General features: G+C 39.5%; 1 protein-coding gene across 2 annotated transcripts in view; it reads left to right on the forward strand.

The window, feature by feature from the left end:
• Nucleotides 1-7,885, forward strand: part of fndc1 (fibronectin type III domain containing 1) — a 28,984-nt gene extending 21,099 nt beyond the window's left edge. For both annotated transcript variants that reach the window (XM_031875533.1, XM_031875534.1), the window contains 6 exons: nucleotides 1,961-2,069; nucleotides 4,609-4,688; nucleotides 4,944-4,973; nucleotides 5,876-6,037; nucleotides 6,125-6,247; nucleotides 6,807-7,885. In XM_031875533.1, coding sequence (XP_031731393.1) covers nucleotides 1,961-2,069; nucleotides 4,609-4,688; nucleotides 4,944-4,973; nucleotides 5,876-6,037; nucleotides 6,125-6,247; nucleotides 6,807-6,922 — 620 coding nt within the window. In that variant the 3' untranslated portion in view covers nucleotides 6,923-7,885. The remainder of the gene's footprint in view (nucleotides 1-1,960; nucleotides 2,070-4,608; nucleotides 4,689-4,943; nucleotides 4,974-5,875; nucleotides 6,038-6,124; nucleotides 6,248-6,806) is intronic.
• The last annotated feature ends 11,890 nt before the right edge of the window (nucleotides 7,886-19,775 follow it).

A 19,775-nucleotide genomic window follows, 5' to 3' on the forward strand; every position in this document is an offset into this window, starting at 1 on the left:
ATGTTCCTTTTGTCTGCCACTGGTATTTGTCTCCGTTTCATCAACCTTTCATATTAACACATGTTACCAACATCTCTCCTGAGTCAGATTTTAGGATCTTATTCCAGCATTTTAATGTGAATAAATCAGGAAAAGGTCGCATTGAACACAGGGAATAGGGCTCTTAAGCTCCTACAGAGTTTCTCAGGGAAAACCAAAATTCCTTTGACCTAAAAAATAAAGGGGGGGGGGGGGGGGGTTCTGGGACAGAGCAGAGACTGAAGATAACAGCATAGTGTATGACACGTGGTGGGCTATCAAAGGTAACAGCCTGGCTAGCTACAGAGGCAGTACGTTTTCTTTGGCAGGAACACACTAGCTCCTGGTCATGCTTTGGGCTCATCTGTCCACAGATGTGTAAAACAGACAGTTGGTCTTTACCACCACTGCTGTTTTCTTCCCCACTTTCTTTCCATCTGCTCTCCCTGGTGTATCCTCTCTGCTCACACACACACACACACACACACTATCTTGACGCTTTCTGCATAACTTTAATGCATTTTGCACTTAATTTGTCTGGAAATTATTTGTGCCAACACTATTTTCTCCCATTTAAAATACTTTCATTTAGTTTTATCTTACATTCCATGCTACATTCCATAAACTAATTTATTTAAGGTTTATGACGCTGATGTACGGTTGGTTTCTCTGCTTTTATGTGTGATAAAACAGTTTCAGTCATACTAACTTTTATGTGAATGTATGTATTGTGTATTGCAAAGACATACACTGTAAATACAGCTGAAATTATCTGCAGGTACAGTTCACACATGCAGATACAATCACAAGGTGCTGTTTTAGTTATTAGGGCGTGTTTGCACAACCGTGTCTTACAGTAGGAGTTATGGGTCACAGCTTTCAAAACAAGTGGATGGAAACAGCTATTAGCAAGTGGACTCAAGAGACGAGGGACAACATTGGCAAACTTTCTTTCTTTTTTTTACCTAAACCCAACTTCTGGTTCCGTTAACTCTGATGCATCGACGACCTTTTGCTTAAAGGTTTTGGGCGAGACGTGCTAATTATTCACGGAGTATAATTAGTGTTGCACTTGGCTCAAAGGTCCAACTCCTTTGGAAACACTTAACACATGTACAGCTAAAGCAGAGAAAGAAGAGTAGGCAAGAGTCTACATACTACTCTATGAAACCTCAGTTTAACAATATAGAATGGTGAATGAATGAAAAACCAAAAGAGGAATAACAAAGTAGCAAGTATTTCCCTCCTCTCCTGTCAGCGGCCAGCTGTGTTGATATGGCTCCAGTAAAAATAGAAACTCAGACTCAAAAGTCCATTAGAAACAGTTGGTAGTTTGATGTGCGGCAGAGCTGTTATCCACAGTTTTAATGTGAGTGATTGAGTGCTGCATGACTTGAGGTTGCTTTCCGGATTCTAAGGATTACTCTGAGAAGAAGAAAACACACTGCCAGGTTGGAGGATAGTCAGCATGACTTGCCAGGGCAACAGTTTTTCTTTGGTTAAATGTGTATGGTGGACCACCTACCCTCACAAAATAGTTGAAAGCATAAAATTAATGTTTTGGTCATGTGAGGCCAAGGTTGATCATGCAAAAAAGTTGCACAGGCTTTAGAGGTGCTGGGTTTGTTACATTTGGACTGAGCCAGAGTAGCTGTTTCCCCATTTGTGCTAAGCCAACCATACCATCTGCTGACTTTAGCCTCATATTTACCTTATAGAGAGTGCTATCGACTGTCTCATTGGTAAGTGTAAGTGTAAATGTCTAAGTCTCAAAATGTGAAAGTATTCCTTTAATGGTGAACCTCAGGGTATTGTTTTGTTTCGCATTAAAATGGATATAAACATAAACAATGTCTTCCTAACTTATCGTCTGCAACAGTGATTTCTTTTTCAGTTCTTTTCTAACACCTAATGCCCGTTTATTCTGTATTGTTCCCTGCAGGCTACATGGTCCACAGCGCTTCATATGATGATGTCCTCAACAATAGATGGTCCACTAAACCCTCCAGCGGGTCCCACCTGGCTTTGGAGAATCTCAAACCAAACTCTAGGTAACACATAACCCACCTGGTGTGTGTGTATATCATTGTGTATGCATGGTTACAATGCTTAGAGGGCGGTTGATGTTACAAGGCTTTCATGTTCATTGATTCACAGTATCATCTCCCACATGGGAGTCATCAAAAAAGGGAACCTGACCTTATAGACAAAGATATGCTTTGTTGAAAGACCCCTTATCCTGACCTGCATGTAATGTTTACGACGAGGTTGCTGCCTCGGGTGCAGGTGCTTGGCTGTGGCTAAGTGTTTATATCATTTAGCCGTCATCACATAATGCACAGAACATGCATTCTGTCTGGATGTCTGTATGTGACTTCAAGTATGCATGTGTCTGTTGGTATTATTCCATGTTTATATGGGAATCAGAGCAGAGTATGACTTGGATACTGATACTGTAATGCTTGTATAAGGTTTCGTAAAACCCTCAGAGTGAAGTAAATCCGTTTGGCTAAATGGAAGCAGGTAAAAAAACATAAATACAGCACACACTATCTGACACTTCCACACAGTATACAGTCACCTAGGTCTGTTTCAATTATTAGAGCGTGTTTCCAAAACCCTGTTTTATGAGACACGGGTTACGGTTTTCAAAATAAATGCATGGAAACAGCTTTTAGCACTTGGGCCCATGAGAGGAAGTGAGAGTTCTTCGAAAAAAAACCAAATTCTTGTTTCATTTATAGCTGTGCATTAAGCACCTTTTGCTTGCATGTAAATGATGCATGTTTTAAAATCCTCTAGCTTCTTTGCAAATGCGCTGTTTTTTTAGTCAATGTATGAAGCAAGTTATAAATTGTCTTCTAGTACTAGCTCAGAACTTGCAAGCTGTATGTCACTCAAGAATCTGGTGGAAAAACAGTTTCAGATGTGTGAGTTCATCAGGGATAGAAGAAGTATCCTCTCACCCAGTGGAGGCACACATTTGCTTGAGGTGTTATGATAAGTGTCTCATCTTGGGCCTTAGAAAAGCGTGGTTACTGTTGATCCTGGGATGCGACAGTGTTGGTATTTCCTATGCTGCAGGCTCCTTCTGCCTGCTGAGCTACACTAGGCCTCAGCGCACGTATGTAGATTCACATGTGGACAAATTGGATCCACAAGTTTTCCTGCTGATAAATGGAGTGAATTACAAAGGACATTATTTTTAATGCTTCCAGCTTGTGAGAGAATTTGCTGCGTTAGTAAATTGATTCTCTTCTTTATTGGTCAGACAAAACAAGGCATCTGATGATGTGGCAATGTTTGTTTTTAGTGTTTTATTGTCCAAAAATAATCCATTAGAAAATATACACCAGATGAGGTCTCATCGATGATGAAGATAATCATTTAGTTGTTGCTGTATTCGGGTTTCTCTTGCAAAATCGATCTAAACCTCTGATTAAATATATACATAGCCAATTTGAAACACTGGTTCATGCTTGTTTTTTTGTGTGTCTTAGAACAGTTTTCATTGAATATCGACTAGCGTACGTAGTTTTTGTGGCTGAACTATCATATATTGTATACTGAGGAGCATATAATATGGCCATGCTGAATCTGGCCTTGAGTTGCCACATAGATTTTCATCTGAAGTGAAGACAAAGATCGATGCTCTGAATGAAGCTGAGAGCCCTCTGTATTGCACGTTTCAAAGGGCTAGCTTGGCTCAATGTAGAATTTCGTGGCCCATTCTCTGTTTTTATATTATGACTCACATTCTTTTTTTTTTTCCTTCTCCAATTTCTTCTTTCATTACATCATCTCTCAGCAGCTGCCTTGCTGCCTTCTCTCTCTCTCTCTCTCTCTCCCACTCTCTGGCGATATATATTTTGGTCGCTGTTGTCATGTGGCTATTGTGATTGGATCCAGGCCTCGAGGATGTACGTCGTGAAAGTTTTTTTCTAGGAGTTGACTGACCATGAACTTACTGTATGCAACCTTGCAGAGTGAAAGGGAGCACATATGCGCACAATACTGCATTAATGAACACACACTTGCCCAAACACACCAGCCAGCTACAGTGGAACACGTTTGCAAACTCTCTGTCACTGGGGTAGTTTTTAATCTGATAGGATTTAATTATTCTCCACCATCTGGAGACTAAGTGAGCTCTCTGTGATGAATGTCTTAAGGACTCTTCCTCTCTTTCAACCCCCTAACATTTATTAATTTTCTTTCAGCATATACATATATATACTGTATATATCCCTATGCTTTACTTGTTCCATATCCCTCCTTTCTTCTGTCTTTCGTTTGTATCTTCTATCTGTTAATCTCCACTTGTCTAGATGCCTCTTTTTCCCCTCAGCGCCTTTCCCTCCTTCTCCCTTCAACACAAGCCAAATAGCCATTTTATTGTGCTGCGCTCACTTTGGATTCATACGAATAAAAAACAGACTACTCTTAAATCAGCCAGACTGAAGCATGCCCAGTCATCTGCTATGGTCATTAACATTTCCCTCACTTTCACACAGTCACAACAACACAGGCAGAATTACACTTTAACTCTCTCATGTAAATCCTTATGTTGTGTTTTTTATTTCTATCCAGGTACTACTTCAAAGTGCAGGCCAAGAATGTGTTTGGTTTGGGACCCGTCAGCAATACGCTCACCTATGTCACCGAATCAGGTGTGTAACCTGTCAACGCCTGCTCAAACTAGCTTTAGATCTTCTGCTGTACTGCATCATACAACGACAACGTTATGGTGACATTCATTGTATTGCAATGCAAGATATCCTTGCAGTGAAAGCAGACTAGCAGATTTACTCTGCGTTATGTGCATTATGGGTATTTCATTCTCAATATCAGGAGAATGCATTAAACCTGCAGTGCTGCCTGTTTGCTTTTCCTCCCTTGTGAAATGATCGCACTCTTTCTTTCAGACGATCCTCTTCTCATTGAAAGACCACCTGGTAAGTCCATACACCGACTGCACGTCTCTAGTTTAAGGGCAACTGGCCATATCCTAACAAAGCTGCAGGTTTTAAAGAGGGAACATTCGTGCTGTTAGGATTTAACCAATTTCACTACTGAACCATTTATGATCAGTAGTGATTGCTACTTTGTATAGGTATACTTTGTAAAGTTTAATCAGTAATAGGATTTGGTTATTGATATTCACTGCTAAATATTATCATGTGAGACATAAGTATTTTCTCCATTTTTTTATAAGACTTTATTTATAACGTACACATAATCACTCAAACTGCATACAAAACAAAAAACAAGACAAAACTCTAACTATATAACCTCATCTGCTTCCCTCTCTGGATCTTCCTTAAAGACAAAGGGCTTCACATGAGATATGAAAAGACATTAAGACAAGATATAAATGGAGGATAATAGAAATTACAGTGCAGTGCAAGACATCAATAAATTATCCCAAATTTTTAAAAAAAAAAGTATATTGCCAAACAGAAAAGTTTTAAACCTTGATTTTAAAGAACTGAGAGTTGAAGCAAACCCCGAAGTTTTCTCTGGAGTTTGTTTTAAATATGTTTAGTTTTGCCTCTGGAGACAGTGAACCAATGATCCCCCAGACGATCTGAGATAAGCATAATTCAGCTCTATGTATAAAACACATGCCTTCTGGTTACCTTAGGACCTGGCCATTTAATATCTGACCATAACAGAAACAACAGTTTTGATTAAGTTTGATATACTGTTAAATATTATCTTCATTGTTCAGCTTTACACACAAAATTGAGTTTATTCTCTCTATCGTCTCATCCTCCTCAGTGTATTCATGATGCGTCTATTCATAGGATGCATATTCTTTGCCACAACATGATGCATCTCCTCCTCTGCTCCTCAGGTGGGGAACCAATCTGGATTCCCTTTACCTTCAGGTATAACTCAGCCCACAGTAGCTGTAAGGGCAGCCAGTACGTCAAGCGGACATGGTACAGGAAGTTTGTGGGTGTGGTTTTGTGTAACTCTCTGCGATACAAGATCTTCATGGGAGATGAGCTTAGAGGTAACGTATGACATCACCTACATTTAAACCTGTTATGGTCAGTACTTTTCTGAATGATGATACCCATTTCCCTTTTGCTATCGACAGAGCCCTTTTACAGTATAGGGGATACATTTGGCCATGGAGACGACCATTGTCAATTTGTGGATTCCTACAGGGACGGAAGGACCGGTCCGGAATACCTCTCAAATTATCTGCCCTCAGCACAAGGTAAACAAGTTGCACATTTGTGGTCTTGATATTTAGATCTAACCTATTATGTTTTTTTTCCATGCAGTCTGGCTCTCTGGCTCCTTAGTGGACCAGATGCATTGATCGTATCTATGCAGAATACAGATTGTATTGTTCAAATGAATACTTTTTAAAAGGACCTTAGAGGGTTTAGCATGTGTTAGCCCAAATGTCACCTGCTTTTCATTACTGCAGACCATTTTCCTCATTATACCTTAACTTCTTAAATTAAATTAATGTCAGAACTTCGTAGCCATTGTTTGTTTCAGGTCATGTCAGTACACAATGAGAATATTTGAAACTTGAGCATCATTTGCTGGTAGTTGGCTTTATTTTTCTATCAAAGTCCCATTGGCCTAATAAAGTTAAGTAGTTATGACAACCTTCTCTTGTTGCTGTGTTTGTTGTAGTGGCTAGCCGCCTCCCTTCCACTACAAGTGCTCAATACGGATGATATGCAGACATGCTCACTCTTTTTTGCTGTCGATACATTTCTGCAAATGACTATGAACAGCATCATCATTTCTTTCTCTTGCAGGATTTTATCGCGCCTACAGACAGCAGCCGGTTTCATTTGGAGTTATTGGTCGACGCACACCCCATCCATTCGTGGGCTGGTATGAATGCGGGGTGCCTATCCCCGGGAAGTGGTAAAACAGGAGGAGTAGGAGACATTGTTACCGTGGGCTTCTGTATCCTGCCGCAGGCTCTTACCGTCTCTGGTCCTGCCATTAAAAACAGACTTTTGCCTGCCACAATGAAATGACACCACTACGAATTCATAACAGCGTCACAGAAAGAGGATATAGTACTTTTAAACAACTCAATGTATATCATTACAATGCACTTTTTTATATAAAGCAGTTTGTATATGAGGGGGAAAAAATAAGCATGTGTGCTTTTGCTTAGTGTAACTCTGGCCTTAAAGTGTCCTTGTACTATTTCCAACTATCCTAAAGACAGGTGTTATTTATCTCATCAATAATGCACTCACACAGTCAAACCCGTGACATTGGACCAAAGCACAAGCTGCGAAGCAAACTGTAAGAATGGGCACTTAAGGTGTGTATAGGTCTGTTAATTTTCAATCGTGAGATTTGTATTTCATAATGTAATGGCTTCTGACAGCCACTTTTTGGTTGTTTATTTGTGTTCTTAAACCATCATACTGTTTTTTACATCCTTTTTGAATTCACCAGAATTCATTAAAAGTTACTGTGTAAGTTTTGTATGTATACAGACAAAGAATAAAAGACCAAATATTTGCTCAGGAATTGTGAGAGACTGAATAAACGGTTATGGAAACCACAGCAATCCAAAAACATGAATCATATTGAATTCTCCTGCTGCCACATTGTTTTCTAGCAAAAGCTTCTAAACGTGAAGCAGATCTCCTTAATCAACCTAATGAAAGATTTGAGTAACAGAGAAAGTTTGGTCGAGCCAGCTGGAACAGCATTCGTTTAAATCGGATGAAAAAACAACATATTGTTGACATCTTGTAGACAGAATCAGGTGAGGGGGAAAGAGAGAATACCGGTTTAGGGGCGTATTAACACACTGCCCCATAAATATCCAAATAGTTTTGTACCGTGATAAGATTTAGCTGGAAATCAGTGGTGGAACGTAACAGATTCAATTTACTCAAGTAGGCCTACTGTTCTTCAAATTACTGTGAGGAACTTTTAACTGGTTGTGAAACAGTCTCAGTTACTGATGCCTCTATAAGACCTACATAAGTAAACGAGAAGAAATCAGCGAGAAGATTGGCTATTTTTATGTATTTATTCCCATTGCTCGTCATCGGCGCCACCAGGTCGGATTCGGCACGAAATCAGGCTCAGACTCCAACAGGGTCAGACCCAGATCCGACTATGCAGCCGCCTTCAACCTGCAGTCGAAAGCTTTTGGAGGAGGAGAGCTCAGCGCCTGGCATCATCGTCCCCTTCTTCGGCTAGGAACGGAGCTTTGCCTCGCTGCTCCATCGGTCCCCGCTGAGAGCCAACACTGACACCACGCTGCTGGAGACCTAGACCGCATTGCTGGGCCCGCTGCAGGAAAGGGAGAAATGGGAAAACCAGAGCCAGGACGGCGCGGAACAGATTGTCAGACCCTGCTGCAGTAAAACGTGTTTTTCTAAGGGACTCTGGTGCTCGGAAGAAATACCAATTTCGTCAACAGGGACCACCAAAATTAACACAAAATTAAAGCTCCTTATAGTAACTTTAAGTACCGAAATGTATTTATTTCGATACTTAAAGGACCAGTGTGTAGGATTTAGTGGCCTCTGGCGGTGACGTTGCAGATTGCAGCCAACTGAATATCGCTCCATTCACCCGTTACCTTCCAAGGGAACCTACTGCGGCCTTCAGGGAACTTAAAAAATGCAAAAGGCCCCATCAAGAGCCAGCGTTTGGTTTGGCTCATTCTAAGCTAATGAAAACGCAACAATTCTTAGTTTCAGGTGATTGCACACTATTGAAAATATACTTTAAATCATACACACTGGTCTTTTAAGATACCACAAATCTGTCTACTTGAGTATTTCCATTTTATGCTACTTTACGATCTCTTTAATATTGTACTTTCTACCCTATTACATTTGCAACTGTGGTTTGCACACTTTTCAAATGTAGTCTGTATACATATAATATTGTGGGACTCACAGGAGCCATTTTGTAGAACGAGTAGCTACTCTTCTGTGGTTGAGCAAGTGTTCAAAGCCTTAACTTAACTAAAGCAAAAAAATACTTCACTCTAGAAATACTTCATTACTGTAGATGTCCTGCATTGAGAACATTCCTTTAGTTAAAGTTTTAGCAGCATAATGTGCTTAAAGTATCAAGTATTCATTTTTTGATTAAAAGTACATTTTGCCAAAAATACTTCTGTAACTCAAGCAGGATTTTGAAGGCAGGATTTTTACTTGTAATAGAGTATTTTTACTTTTTTTATATTAGTTTCTTTACTCAAGTTTAGGTTCTGAATACTTCATCCACCTCTGCTTGAAATAGTATCTTCATCTGCTGTGTTAGATTTAGAAAGGCCTACCGCACACACTTGTTGAACCAATTATCACTTGTATATCCTGGATCATTTGAAACTGAGTATTAAACTGATTACCGGAATGGCGGACGAGTAAGAATTTGCTTCAATGTTGCAAACTACAGATAAAATCTTTCACAAGGAATAGACTTTCATTTCCATGCTGAAAGCCAATTATGGTGGTCAGACTTTAATGTGTTGTTTGAACACGAATGATTGATCATCATAAAACGTACGATCATAAGTGGGTCGGCACCACAACAAACCATATGGAAAACAGATGAGGCTTAATGAATGGCGAGGTTCTTTGGTCTATGCATTGCCATCAATCATTACTCCAGTCATGGGATTTTCACAATCATTTTCAAAATTGATTGCTCTTTCCCTAAAGCCCAACAGCAGAGCCGGTGCTGCCCTTTTCAGTGCTTGCCTAAAAGGTATTACTGTCAGTCTTGACTCAGTGAGAAAGATTGATTATATCCAGTAGCTGCACATACTCGTTTTCAACACATACTTCACAATTCTGCCTCATAGCAAAACCCAATGTATAACTCATATTAAACCCCACCAGTCCTCCAGGAATGAAATTGGATCTTTATAACCCAGAAGATGCAGTAAACTTTATCAATATGCTATAGTACATCTATCAGTATGACACCTAATTATACATTTACTCAGTTGGTATTCAAGCCAAGAATGGGGATAGAAGTCAACTATGGTAAGTGCAAGAAATATAGCCGTGGACCAAACGAACCAAGTCCTCCTTGTTAAAAATGAACAAGTTGCATACTGGCCATAGAAGTGCAGGATTTCTCCAGAAACATTATTTAATTCCATTACATTGAGCAGAGTTAATGCAGTTCTTACTTCCCTTACTTCAACTTACAGTATCAACGGTCTAACCAGCAACCCCTTATGTGAGGAGCACAGGCAGTAGTTTGTTGAGGTTGGCTCCAACGTGGTTGTTTTTGGAGATATAATTGAACAATTTGTCAACACTTTGTGGGATGGTTCTCATTTTCAAACATATTTTCCAAGTATGCAGTGTGTGGATGAAAGCCTCTGCTATCACGTTTTAAGTGAATGATGAGCCTCTCTTTGCCCCAAAATATTTCCATTGGCTGCAAGTTGCAGTGCCATTTGACCTGATTAGTAAGCAACACTGTTTAATACAATGCACTATGTGGAACCACCATTCTAAAAATACAAAACATGAAGCTTTATCCCTCAAAGAGTTTTGTGCTTTAGAAAAAGACCAGAGGAACAAAGGGACAAAATAAAAGACAAACAGGGAAAAGAAGAGATCGAAGGACAAATGCTTTAGGACGTTCACAGGAGGGCTACCACATCTGCTACAGATGTTAGAGAGAATATAGTCACACTTACACTTGTGTGTGTGTGTGTGTGTGTGTCCCGGTCAGAAATGATGACTGCTGTCAGGGGGGAGAAGAAAAATAGATAAACCATAACCAATACAACAGGACGAAGCAGAACTACAAGCAGGAAAACAGGAGTGTGATCCAAGACTTAAAGTGCTTTTCCCACAGGTATTGCTGAAACAACATTTAGAGCATGTGATGCTGAAGCTCCTAATTAAGGCCTTTTAAGAGCCTTTTTATCATAATAAAATGCAAACCAGTGCTTTAAACAAGAGTTTTGACCTCGAGAAACTAAAAACAGCCCTCACACTAACGAATATTGATGTTTCATAGAATTCTGGGAAAAGAGCTCATTGCTTTTAGAACAGTTATGGAGAGAAGATATAAAAAATATGATTGACACACTGAAGGGTTTCAATGTCACTTGGTATATGTGCTGTTTTTTTCAAGTTTTTCCGGCTTACATGTTAGCAACACCATGGGCATCATGTTAGGCATATTATAGGCTACAGTGTCTCTTCCTCATTACTGTCAAATGCAAGTTCAGCTTTCAATGTCATCGTTTTGGTGCACTAACTACAGAGGAACCACGTCTTTTTGATTTGAAATTCACCCCACAGCTAGCTACTTAATTACACCTGTCAGTGATTTTCAACTTGCTGTGATTGTGTACCGTGAAGGGGAGGGGGGGGGGGGGAATGGGGAAAAAAATAGGCGAAAAGCTGAACACTCAAGCTTTTGAGAGCATTTTAATTTACCCTTCAGCAAGCTTCGCTGCTACTCAAGCTGTCAGAGCTACCATGGAAGCTAAAGGCTATAGATCGCAGTAGGGGTGTAACAATATTTGTATTGAATCATTTACAGGACGTTCGGTATGCAACTGTTTTTGTAGCGCACCAGTTGCTGTCAGCTTTTGCTGAGCCGTAGCATGCTAGTTGGTTTTGCCAGGTCAAGCTCAATGGATCACGAATTGTGTGAAGCTTTATTGCGACATTCGGGGATGCGGCCAACATAAATCACTTTTCCATTATTGTTCCATTTATAATTTGATGTGGAGTGGAAACCAGCAAATTTGTGAGCAGATGATAATCAACACTGATAGAAAGAGAGACACATCTTTAACTATGGCTTTTTGTAGAGCAATGGCTGCTATTTCTGTATTGAGGTGTGTGTGGATGCAGAGTCGGAGCTAGACAACTGCGGAGAGAGAGAGAATATTAATTTATCAGTAACAATGTAGCTGTGAGCATAGCAGTGCAGTGTGTGTACAGTTTCGTCTACTTGTCAGTGAATAAATGCTACAACTCCCATGTCTTGCTTGCCACCTGCTGATTAAAGTGAAGGGGCTTAGCCCCGACGTTAACCACAACTTCTGTACAGGCTTTTAGGGTGGACCAGCTAATGTCATTTTAGTGACAATCCGCACGCTCGTCAACTAGACTTAGAGACTTTGGAGGTCGGGATAGGAAACGTAATCCTTAGTGAGGAGGTGTGGTTGACCCCGAAAATGTCTCAGCTTTCATCAGTTTCCATGACTATTGGCCAGTCTGTATAAGTAGTCCCGTTGGTTGGCATGTAAATCTATAAACCACTGAACTCTGTTGCTTTCTTTTATTTGCCAAATATCTTAGTGCTGTGATCACTTTCATTTCTGACGTTATTGCTTTAATTTCCTCTTTGTCTTTGAGCCATTTTCTCCTCTCCTTAAGAAACTCTTAAGCCTCTTGAAAGTCCTCCACCTTTCTCCTAAGAGTTTTTCACTTTAGGAACTCTAGGGGGCCAAGATGCTTTGTGAATAACTGGTATATTGACTAGGATCTTGTCTTAACTTTTAGGGGAAATTCTTAAAAAACGTCATACTTCAAAAAAACGTCTTTGAATTTTGTCACTGGGAGCAATACTTTGCACTAGGAAGCTTTAAGAATATGGCCCCTGAGCTCTAATCCCCAGTGAATCTCATTCTGATAAAAGCCTAAGACCACAATTACATCATGCATGCACTCTATTAGGTGGAGTCTGTGTTTTTATAGGCAGGGTGGTCCTCAGGGTAAGATGTGCTTCACACATAATGACAGAGTTTGGGGAATCAAATGTAGGATCACTGATGTTATTGTCATTTCCATTTAATTTCTTTCTTCAGCATCAAACTTTTACTTGATTAAAAATTGGATTTAGATTTGTTCCATCTGCTTTGATCAAGAAGCCAAAACCTGACATCAGAAGACAGAAAGACGAAATGGTTACCGGTAACATCAACTTCATGTACTCATAAACAGAAACACACAAAGTCTGCCTTTTAAATTTGCCAAATGTTGTTGGAATTGTGTTTCTTTTCAGCCAAGCTAACACCAAGACATCCATCCATAATGATGCGGCACTAAAACATCACGGGTCAGCTATTATCCAGTGTGTGTCAGATCCTCTGTCAGCATCTGTGCACAGAGCAAACTGCAGATCCTTTATATAAAAAGGGGCAAAAGGCCACGCTGGCTTGATTGAGTCCAGGCTCAGCTGACTTTCCCCCACGTGGATCTTACATTATAAACCGGCTGCTCAATGCCAGTAAGCTCCTCCTCACATTATTGTATTGATTTAGAAAAAAGCTAATTTCCATCTATTTGAATACACCGCAACATTGCTTAATTACAGGACCATTAAAATCGTATGTGAGAATAAATGTGTGGTTGTGAAGGAATGCAGGTCTTCTAACTGTTTTCCACATGCTGCTTTTTTTTGGTTTTCTTTTTGATAGAAGTGGGTCACGCGCTGTTTGGGCTGGAAAGAGTTAGACTTCATTCTAGAGAGCTGAAATCATCGCAAGAAGAATCAGTTGAAGGTTGAAGAGAGAAAAGCAAAAGAGAGGGGAAACAGGGTGAGAAACAGATGCTCGAAATTAAGAATTTTAATTGCGTTCAGAAATGTTAAGACAAGCGATACTTAATAGAAGTTTTTGTTACATCCATTTCAAATATACTGTGAGTAAAACTGAGGCATGTATCCAAAAGCCTTCATTTTTCCTGTATACTTTATTTTTTCTGTGGATTTTGGTAAAACATAGCAATGATTTTTTTGTTCAAAGAGTTCAATTTTTAAACTTGAGCAGTTTTGTTTTATTAAGGTCCTGAATCTGTCACTTTATATTGCTGTTTCAGTTTGAGCAAATACTACTCATGATAGACAAGGAGGCTGTAAAACCCTTAGACAATACAGTTCTAAGGTTTCAGCTCTGTAAGGTTGTATTCAAAAAAATGTTACATGCATTGAAAGAGGGGATAGGCAGAGAATCCATAAACAATGGAGAGACAAAGAAAATGGTCTGTCCCTCTAAACAAACTTTTCATGAAGAAAAAAGGTCTAATCAAATTGAAAGATCTGGGAGTTCTTAATTGCTCAGAGACAAAATATTTACCAAACATCAAGATGACATAACAGGCAAAGACTCTGTTGTTGTGCTCTGAGCTTACTGTTCTTTTAATAGGGTTTGGATCAAAGTTAGGGTTCTTTTCTTGTTCTACTACTCTGAGTTTATTGTAAAAGTCAGTTATGAACTCAGCCTGTGGTACCTTGCAGTTAAATCATTCTTTTGGCACGTGAATAAGTCACGCATAAACCGAAGAAACTCTGCAGGGGGAATTGAGAGGCGATCGTAGGGGAGTTAAAACCCACGATTATCTTTTCAGATTATCGGTGGTTAGACTTTATTTCTTAAAAGTTAAGGTTACACAGAAGAAGTGAGAGTCTGAAATATAATAATATGCTGTATGTATATGCCAGTGTCTCATCTTCTATCATGAGAGATGCATGAGTAAATAAACACAATATGGTGACAGGGAGCTTAGAAATTAGAGGTACTATTTATGGTGTGAAAAACTGTGGAAGTATTTAAATTCAGCTCCCGTTAGCCAGAAAATGTTGCCAACATTCATTCAACTTTAAAAAGTAAACACGGTGTATTATGAAAGACCTGTTGTTTCAGGTGTTGGGCACACACAAGGCATACCACAATATAAAGCAAACTAATTTAATCAGGTAATCAGGTCAGGCTGAGAAAGTGCTGCAGCATATTTCATTAACTCATGTTATGACATGGATGTTTAAATTACACCATGTGAGGGAAACAAGCTTGAAAAAAAAGAAGATTTTAGACATCATTAACTCTGGGAGAGCAGAGTATTTACTCACACTTAAGCACTGACGTTGATTGCTACGGACCTTCCGCTGTGACTGTGTGTGAGGTCTGAGGTGCATTCAACATGTCCTGCGAGTCATTATGTGCAACTACACATACCGACTGCTCATAAACAACTGCACTTGTGTCAATACGTAGCACACATGCACATCTTCATGACACTTCAGTTTACTCAATTATATGAGCAAATCCCTCATCCAGCAACTAGAAATAATTTTATCCTGGCCCATATACCACAAAGATAGTGGTTAGGATTATGGGCAATTGTTTCCATGGCTTTTCTTGGCTAACTGAAACATTATGTCATCCTACCTTGCATTATACAGATCTGATAAGCAGGCAGTGAAAGAGCTCGACTGAGTTGTGGTGTCTTTATAGTCCTTGTTAAACCCTTAATGAAGTCAATGTTAGACACTATGATTGATGCATGAGGCTCCAAACCTCCTCACTGCCAGGAACGAGAGGGACTTTAGATGCAGCAGTTTCTTCTGTCTTGGATTTAGAAAATCCAGTTCTATTAGAGCGACAGAAAGACTATTACAACGACAGAAAGACTGCATTTTAGCAGATGATGAGAGTTAAGGGCTTGTAAATAAATCATTGGTTTGAGTCTGACTTCACTAAAAAGGGAACATTGTTTGGATGTTCAGTGGGGACATGACGTTTAATTTCTGCTCGATTGCTTGCCTGTTGTCGCTCGACAAAATGAAAGGCAGAATATCAGGTAAATTTCCCTTTCGTAAAACTTATATTACCTCGTTTTCGGAGCCGTGTTCGTGGGCGCTTACCGACTTTATTTGGAGTGTGGCACCATCACAAGTAGTCTGACGTGGCAAGAAAGCAGTCAGATCATAAAGTTTGAAATTAACCCCCTCAAAGTTCAAATGACGAAATTCTTATCCAAACTGTCGGATGGATGTTTATTGTTGATGGATGTTTACTGTTGTAAACATCCATCAACAGTTTACAGACCCACTTCCTGGTACATCTGGACCCACCATTGTTTCCATGGTTATGTGCACACCAAGTTTCATTTTGTGAGATAAATGATAATTACCCACTTTATTGATGTATTTACTAGTTAGCAGTTACAATGTAATCATAAATGATTGACATGAAGGATGACACTACATAAATAAGACTCAAATTGTAATAAGTTAAATTAAAGAAAGTACGCTTACTTGCTTACTTGCAATGCGCTAGATGTTTAGATTAATACCACTCTCACATCTGTCTGTTGAATATGAAGATACAAGCAGAAGACAGTAAGCTTAGCTTAGCATAACGACTGGAAGCATGGGAAAACAGCTAGCCCGGCTCTGTCGAAATGAGAAAAAAAAAGCTGGTGTATAAACTGATAAGAAATGACAATATAGTAAACACTGTAAAAGATATAAATATATTGAAGTTGTAACTGTTAACGAAGACTTTACATAACATTGATAAACCAACCCTATCTCCTTCAAAATTACGTTCCCATAGGGCTGTAGTTAAGACCAACTTAATCAAGTCCAAGTAAAGTCCAAGACCAGAGCAAACAGAGTCCTGTTCAGTACACAGTAACATATATTTAGTATGTATCTTGTTGTGAGTGACAGCTTAGCTGACATCAGATATACACCTATCTGATACTGTGCTCATCTGACATTGGGCAGAGTTACAAACCTTGGAATAACCTCCACTCCTCTTGTCAAGTTGCTCAAATTTTCTATTACTTCATTTTTATCCTCGAACTCTGCAGCCAATTCAAATACGTCATCGGAAAAGTCTCTGCCAGTGTAGCCCGAGGCCAGGAGAAGCTTTATTTGATAATCAAAACACAATGTTGGCAAGGATCTACCTCTGACAAGTTTATTGTTTTGGATATTATTTTTCTCCATGTCAACTTTCCAACACAGTGGCCCCTATTGTTGAGCTCAAAGATATGATCTAATCACAATCAGTAGGGTCAATTTAATTGTTACACTACTCTAATAGGACTTTTATCAGCCAAAGACACACACATCACATTATGATTGTGTGGGGAAAGTACCATAGAGACAAGTGATGTGTTGTAGCTGAATTGGATTTGTTACTCTCAATGTGCAACATTGGGCCTCTGTCAACATTCTTTTACGCTTAAGTTTTAGTACCAATTAAATATATATTTTTTGGCCACAAGCATCAAAAGTATTCAGCAGATATTTATTTTACTACGACTGGTCTGGGGGAAGTTATTGGTCACCATTGGGCTGAACCAAATGATCATCCGTCTTAATCTTAATTTCTTGTTATGTAAAATAAATGGTCAATGGTGCCAACGGCAACGTAACTATTTAGTTTCCTTGTTTCTCCTCAGATGAAGATGAGACATGATCACAAGGAGCTTTCCCTTTGCCTGCTGTTACCGTTGTCCAGACAAGAGAACTCCCAGACAAGGCAAACTACACTAGACCTTATTTCTACCAATGAGAAGATCAAATACAAACCAGGAAATTCAGTTTGAAGGCTTATCAGATGCCAAGACACTGCACAGCAGTCTAAACTCCTTTGAAGCAGGATTTGGCATTTCTGTAAAGTTATCAAGGCAGTGATCACTTCTCCTCCGCCTGGACACCAACTACTTGGTCTCTTGAAATGAGTGAGGAGGTGACCTTTTTTGATGCAGCAGTAATGTCTCAGCCAAAGGTTGAAATACAGTGCTAAATTGGTGCTAGAACTTCTATCTTATTAGGTAAGCTGATGGGATGTTACATCAAATCTTGTGCATACAGTGAAACAGCTTTAAGGCAACAAAGAAGGTTGAATTACAAACACAAAGTAAAAGAAGGCATGGCTAGCAGTTGCATAATGTGAAGCAGACATGTCTGCATGTGAGCGTGGAATGGAAACTGTTTTGGTTTATTATGACTCTCTGTCTCTCAGCTGAGAAAATCTGACGAATTGACTTATTCCTCTTTGCGTTAGATGAAGGTGGAATATGTGCGTTACTCTGTTGGAATTTATCCCCATAAGTCTCTGGGCAACTGAATGGTGCTTCTCAGCTGCTGTGACCTCTCAAAGTCAAATAGCCTTGGCCTGACCTCGCGGGGGGGAAAACAGTTGTTGCAAATTATTGTTAGCATTTGTTTGAACCTGTTGGAGCACCACACAGGTAGACCAGGACCGCTCAGATGGCGTCAGGTAGGTCAACTGCCAAAAGGCATGCTAAACAGACTTACTCATGGCACAATGTATTGTCATACATGTCAAGACTCATCTAGTGCTCCACGCAAGTTAAAACAAATTTAAAGAATTGTTTGCAAATACAGTTTGACCACAATCTTGCCTAGGTCACCTTTAAATTGAGCTCTCCTTTTTCTTTGAGACACGCCCCCATTTCCATGAGTCTATTAAACTCACTCCCACCCTGTCTGACTTTTTGAAGTTGTAAATGTTACACCCTCCTGCCAGTGGCTGAGGATATAGACAGACAGACAGCGAGCACAACAACACTTAGAAACAATCTGGTCTTACAGGCGGTAGCTTTTGAGCAAATATGTAACCACTAGACCTTGTTACTTATCATTTAACTGTCATTGAAACGCACATCAGGGACAATAATTATTTATACACAGACGCTCACAAACAGATGTGGAAAACAAAAGAAACACAAGTGTTTCCGTGTGTGCAGGCATGTGCTGCAAACGGATCAAACACAAACAGTATCGACACAAAAACAATGCATCAGCACATACAAAAATGATTGACTCAAGGACTGGAAGTGATGCTTGATCCAAATATCATTTGACTTATACTGGGGATTGAAGATATGTATTGCTCTGCTCCCTTCTTGCCTAATGCATTACACCAATACATCTGGATTAAAAAAAAATAGGAAAAACATCACATCTTGAAAAGCCATCTCAAACGAAAGGGAAGTCATCCATGGAAAATGTTGAATACAGTTTCCCAAAGCCAAGGCAATATTTTACTTTGTGTATTATTAATCACTGCATTAAAAAAACATCCTTGACAGTGGAGCCAGGAGATGTTGTGAAAGAACAGGCCCTGCTCTTCTCAGGCTGATTGGCTGAGCCCCACAGCTCTGTGTGCAAAAGTCACATCACAACAGAAGGTGCCTGGGCCGGCCGGTTGGCCGAGGCAAGACGACGGCCAACAAACGGAAGCTCGTGAAAGGGACTAAAGGGGGCCTATGGAAGCTGTGGGTGCAACTTTACAGTGACGAGGTTTGTGCCATATGTATATTTGAATGAATGCATTAACAGTGGGGAAGGCAGCTTTAATACTGTGAGTGCTGATTATTTTAATGCTGCACTAATTAATATTCTGACAGTAACTTGCTCAAATTAAATTAAAAGCAGACATGACAGGAAATTCCAAAAGTATGTACTGTTTCCCCATGGTAGCTGGATGTGTAAAAAGGCGCTGCAGTATCATCAACTTGAGGCAACATCAACTTGAGGCAGCAATATTTCAATGTTATGTCGTACCTTTTGGCTGGTTCAGCTCTTATGTTTAACTCCTCCCTGCTTACACAAGATGTTTGCTTATGGGAATACTGCAGTGTAACTAAATCACACAATTTTCTTAATATGAATAATGTAGTTCTGTGCATGCATGTAAACCTAGTCAGTATAGCTGGACATATTTATTGCTTTTTTTTCTCTATAATTATCTTGAAACTTGTGTTCATTTGGCACTAGTCTTGAAATTAAATGAGTATAGAAGAATACACAGTGTTTTTCATTTGTCAAATATTTAATTCACACAGGAGTATACAATTATCATGTGGTTATTTTATAAAGACTGTCAATTTATTAAATTACCAGAAAACATGCAAAATCTGATATATATTGTTATCGAGATATGAAATAACCTATATTGGGATAGAACAAAAGAAAAAGCCAAATGG

Source organism: Anarrhichthys ocellatus, unplaced genomic scaffold (assembly GCF_004355925.1).
Source record: "Anarrhichthys ocellatus isolate YVR2014 unplaced genomic scaffold, GSC_Weel_1.0 scaffold91, whole genome shotgun sequence".
NCBI classification, from domain to species: domain Eukaryota; kingdom Metazoa; phylum Chordata; class Actinopteri; order Perciformes; family Anarhichadidae; genus Anarrhichthys; species Anarrhichthys ocellatus.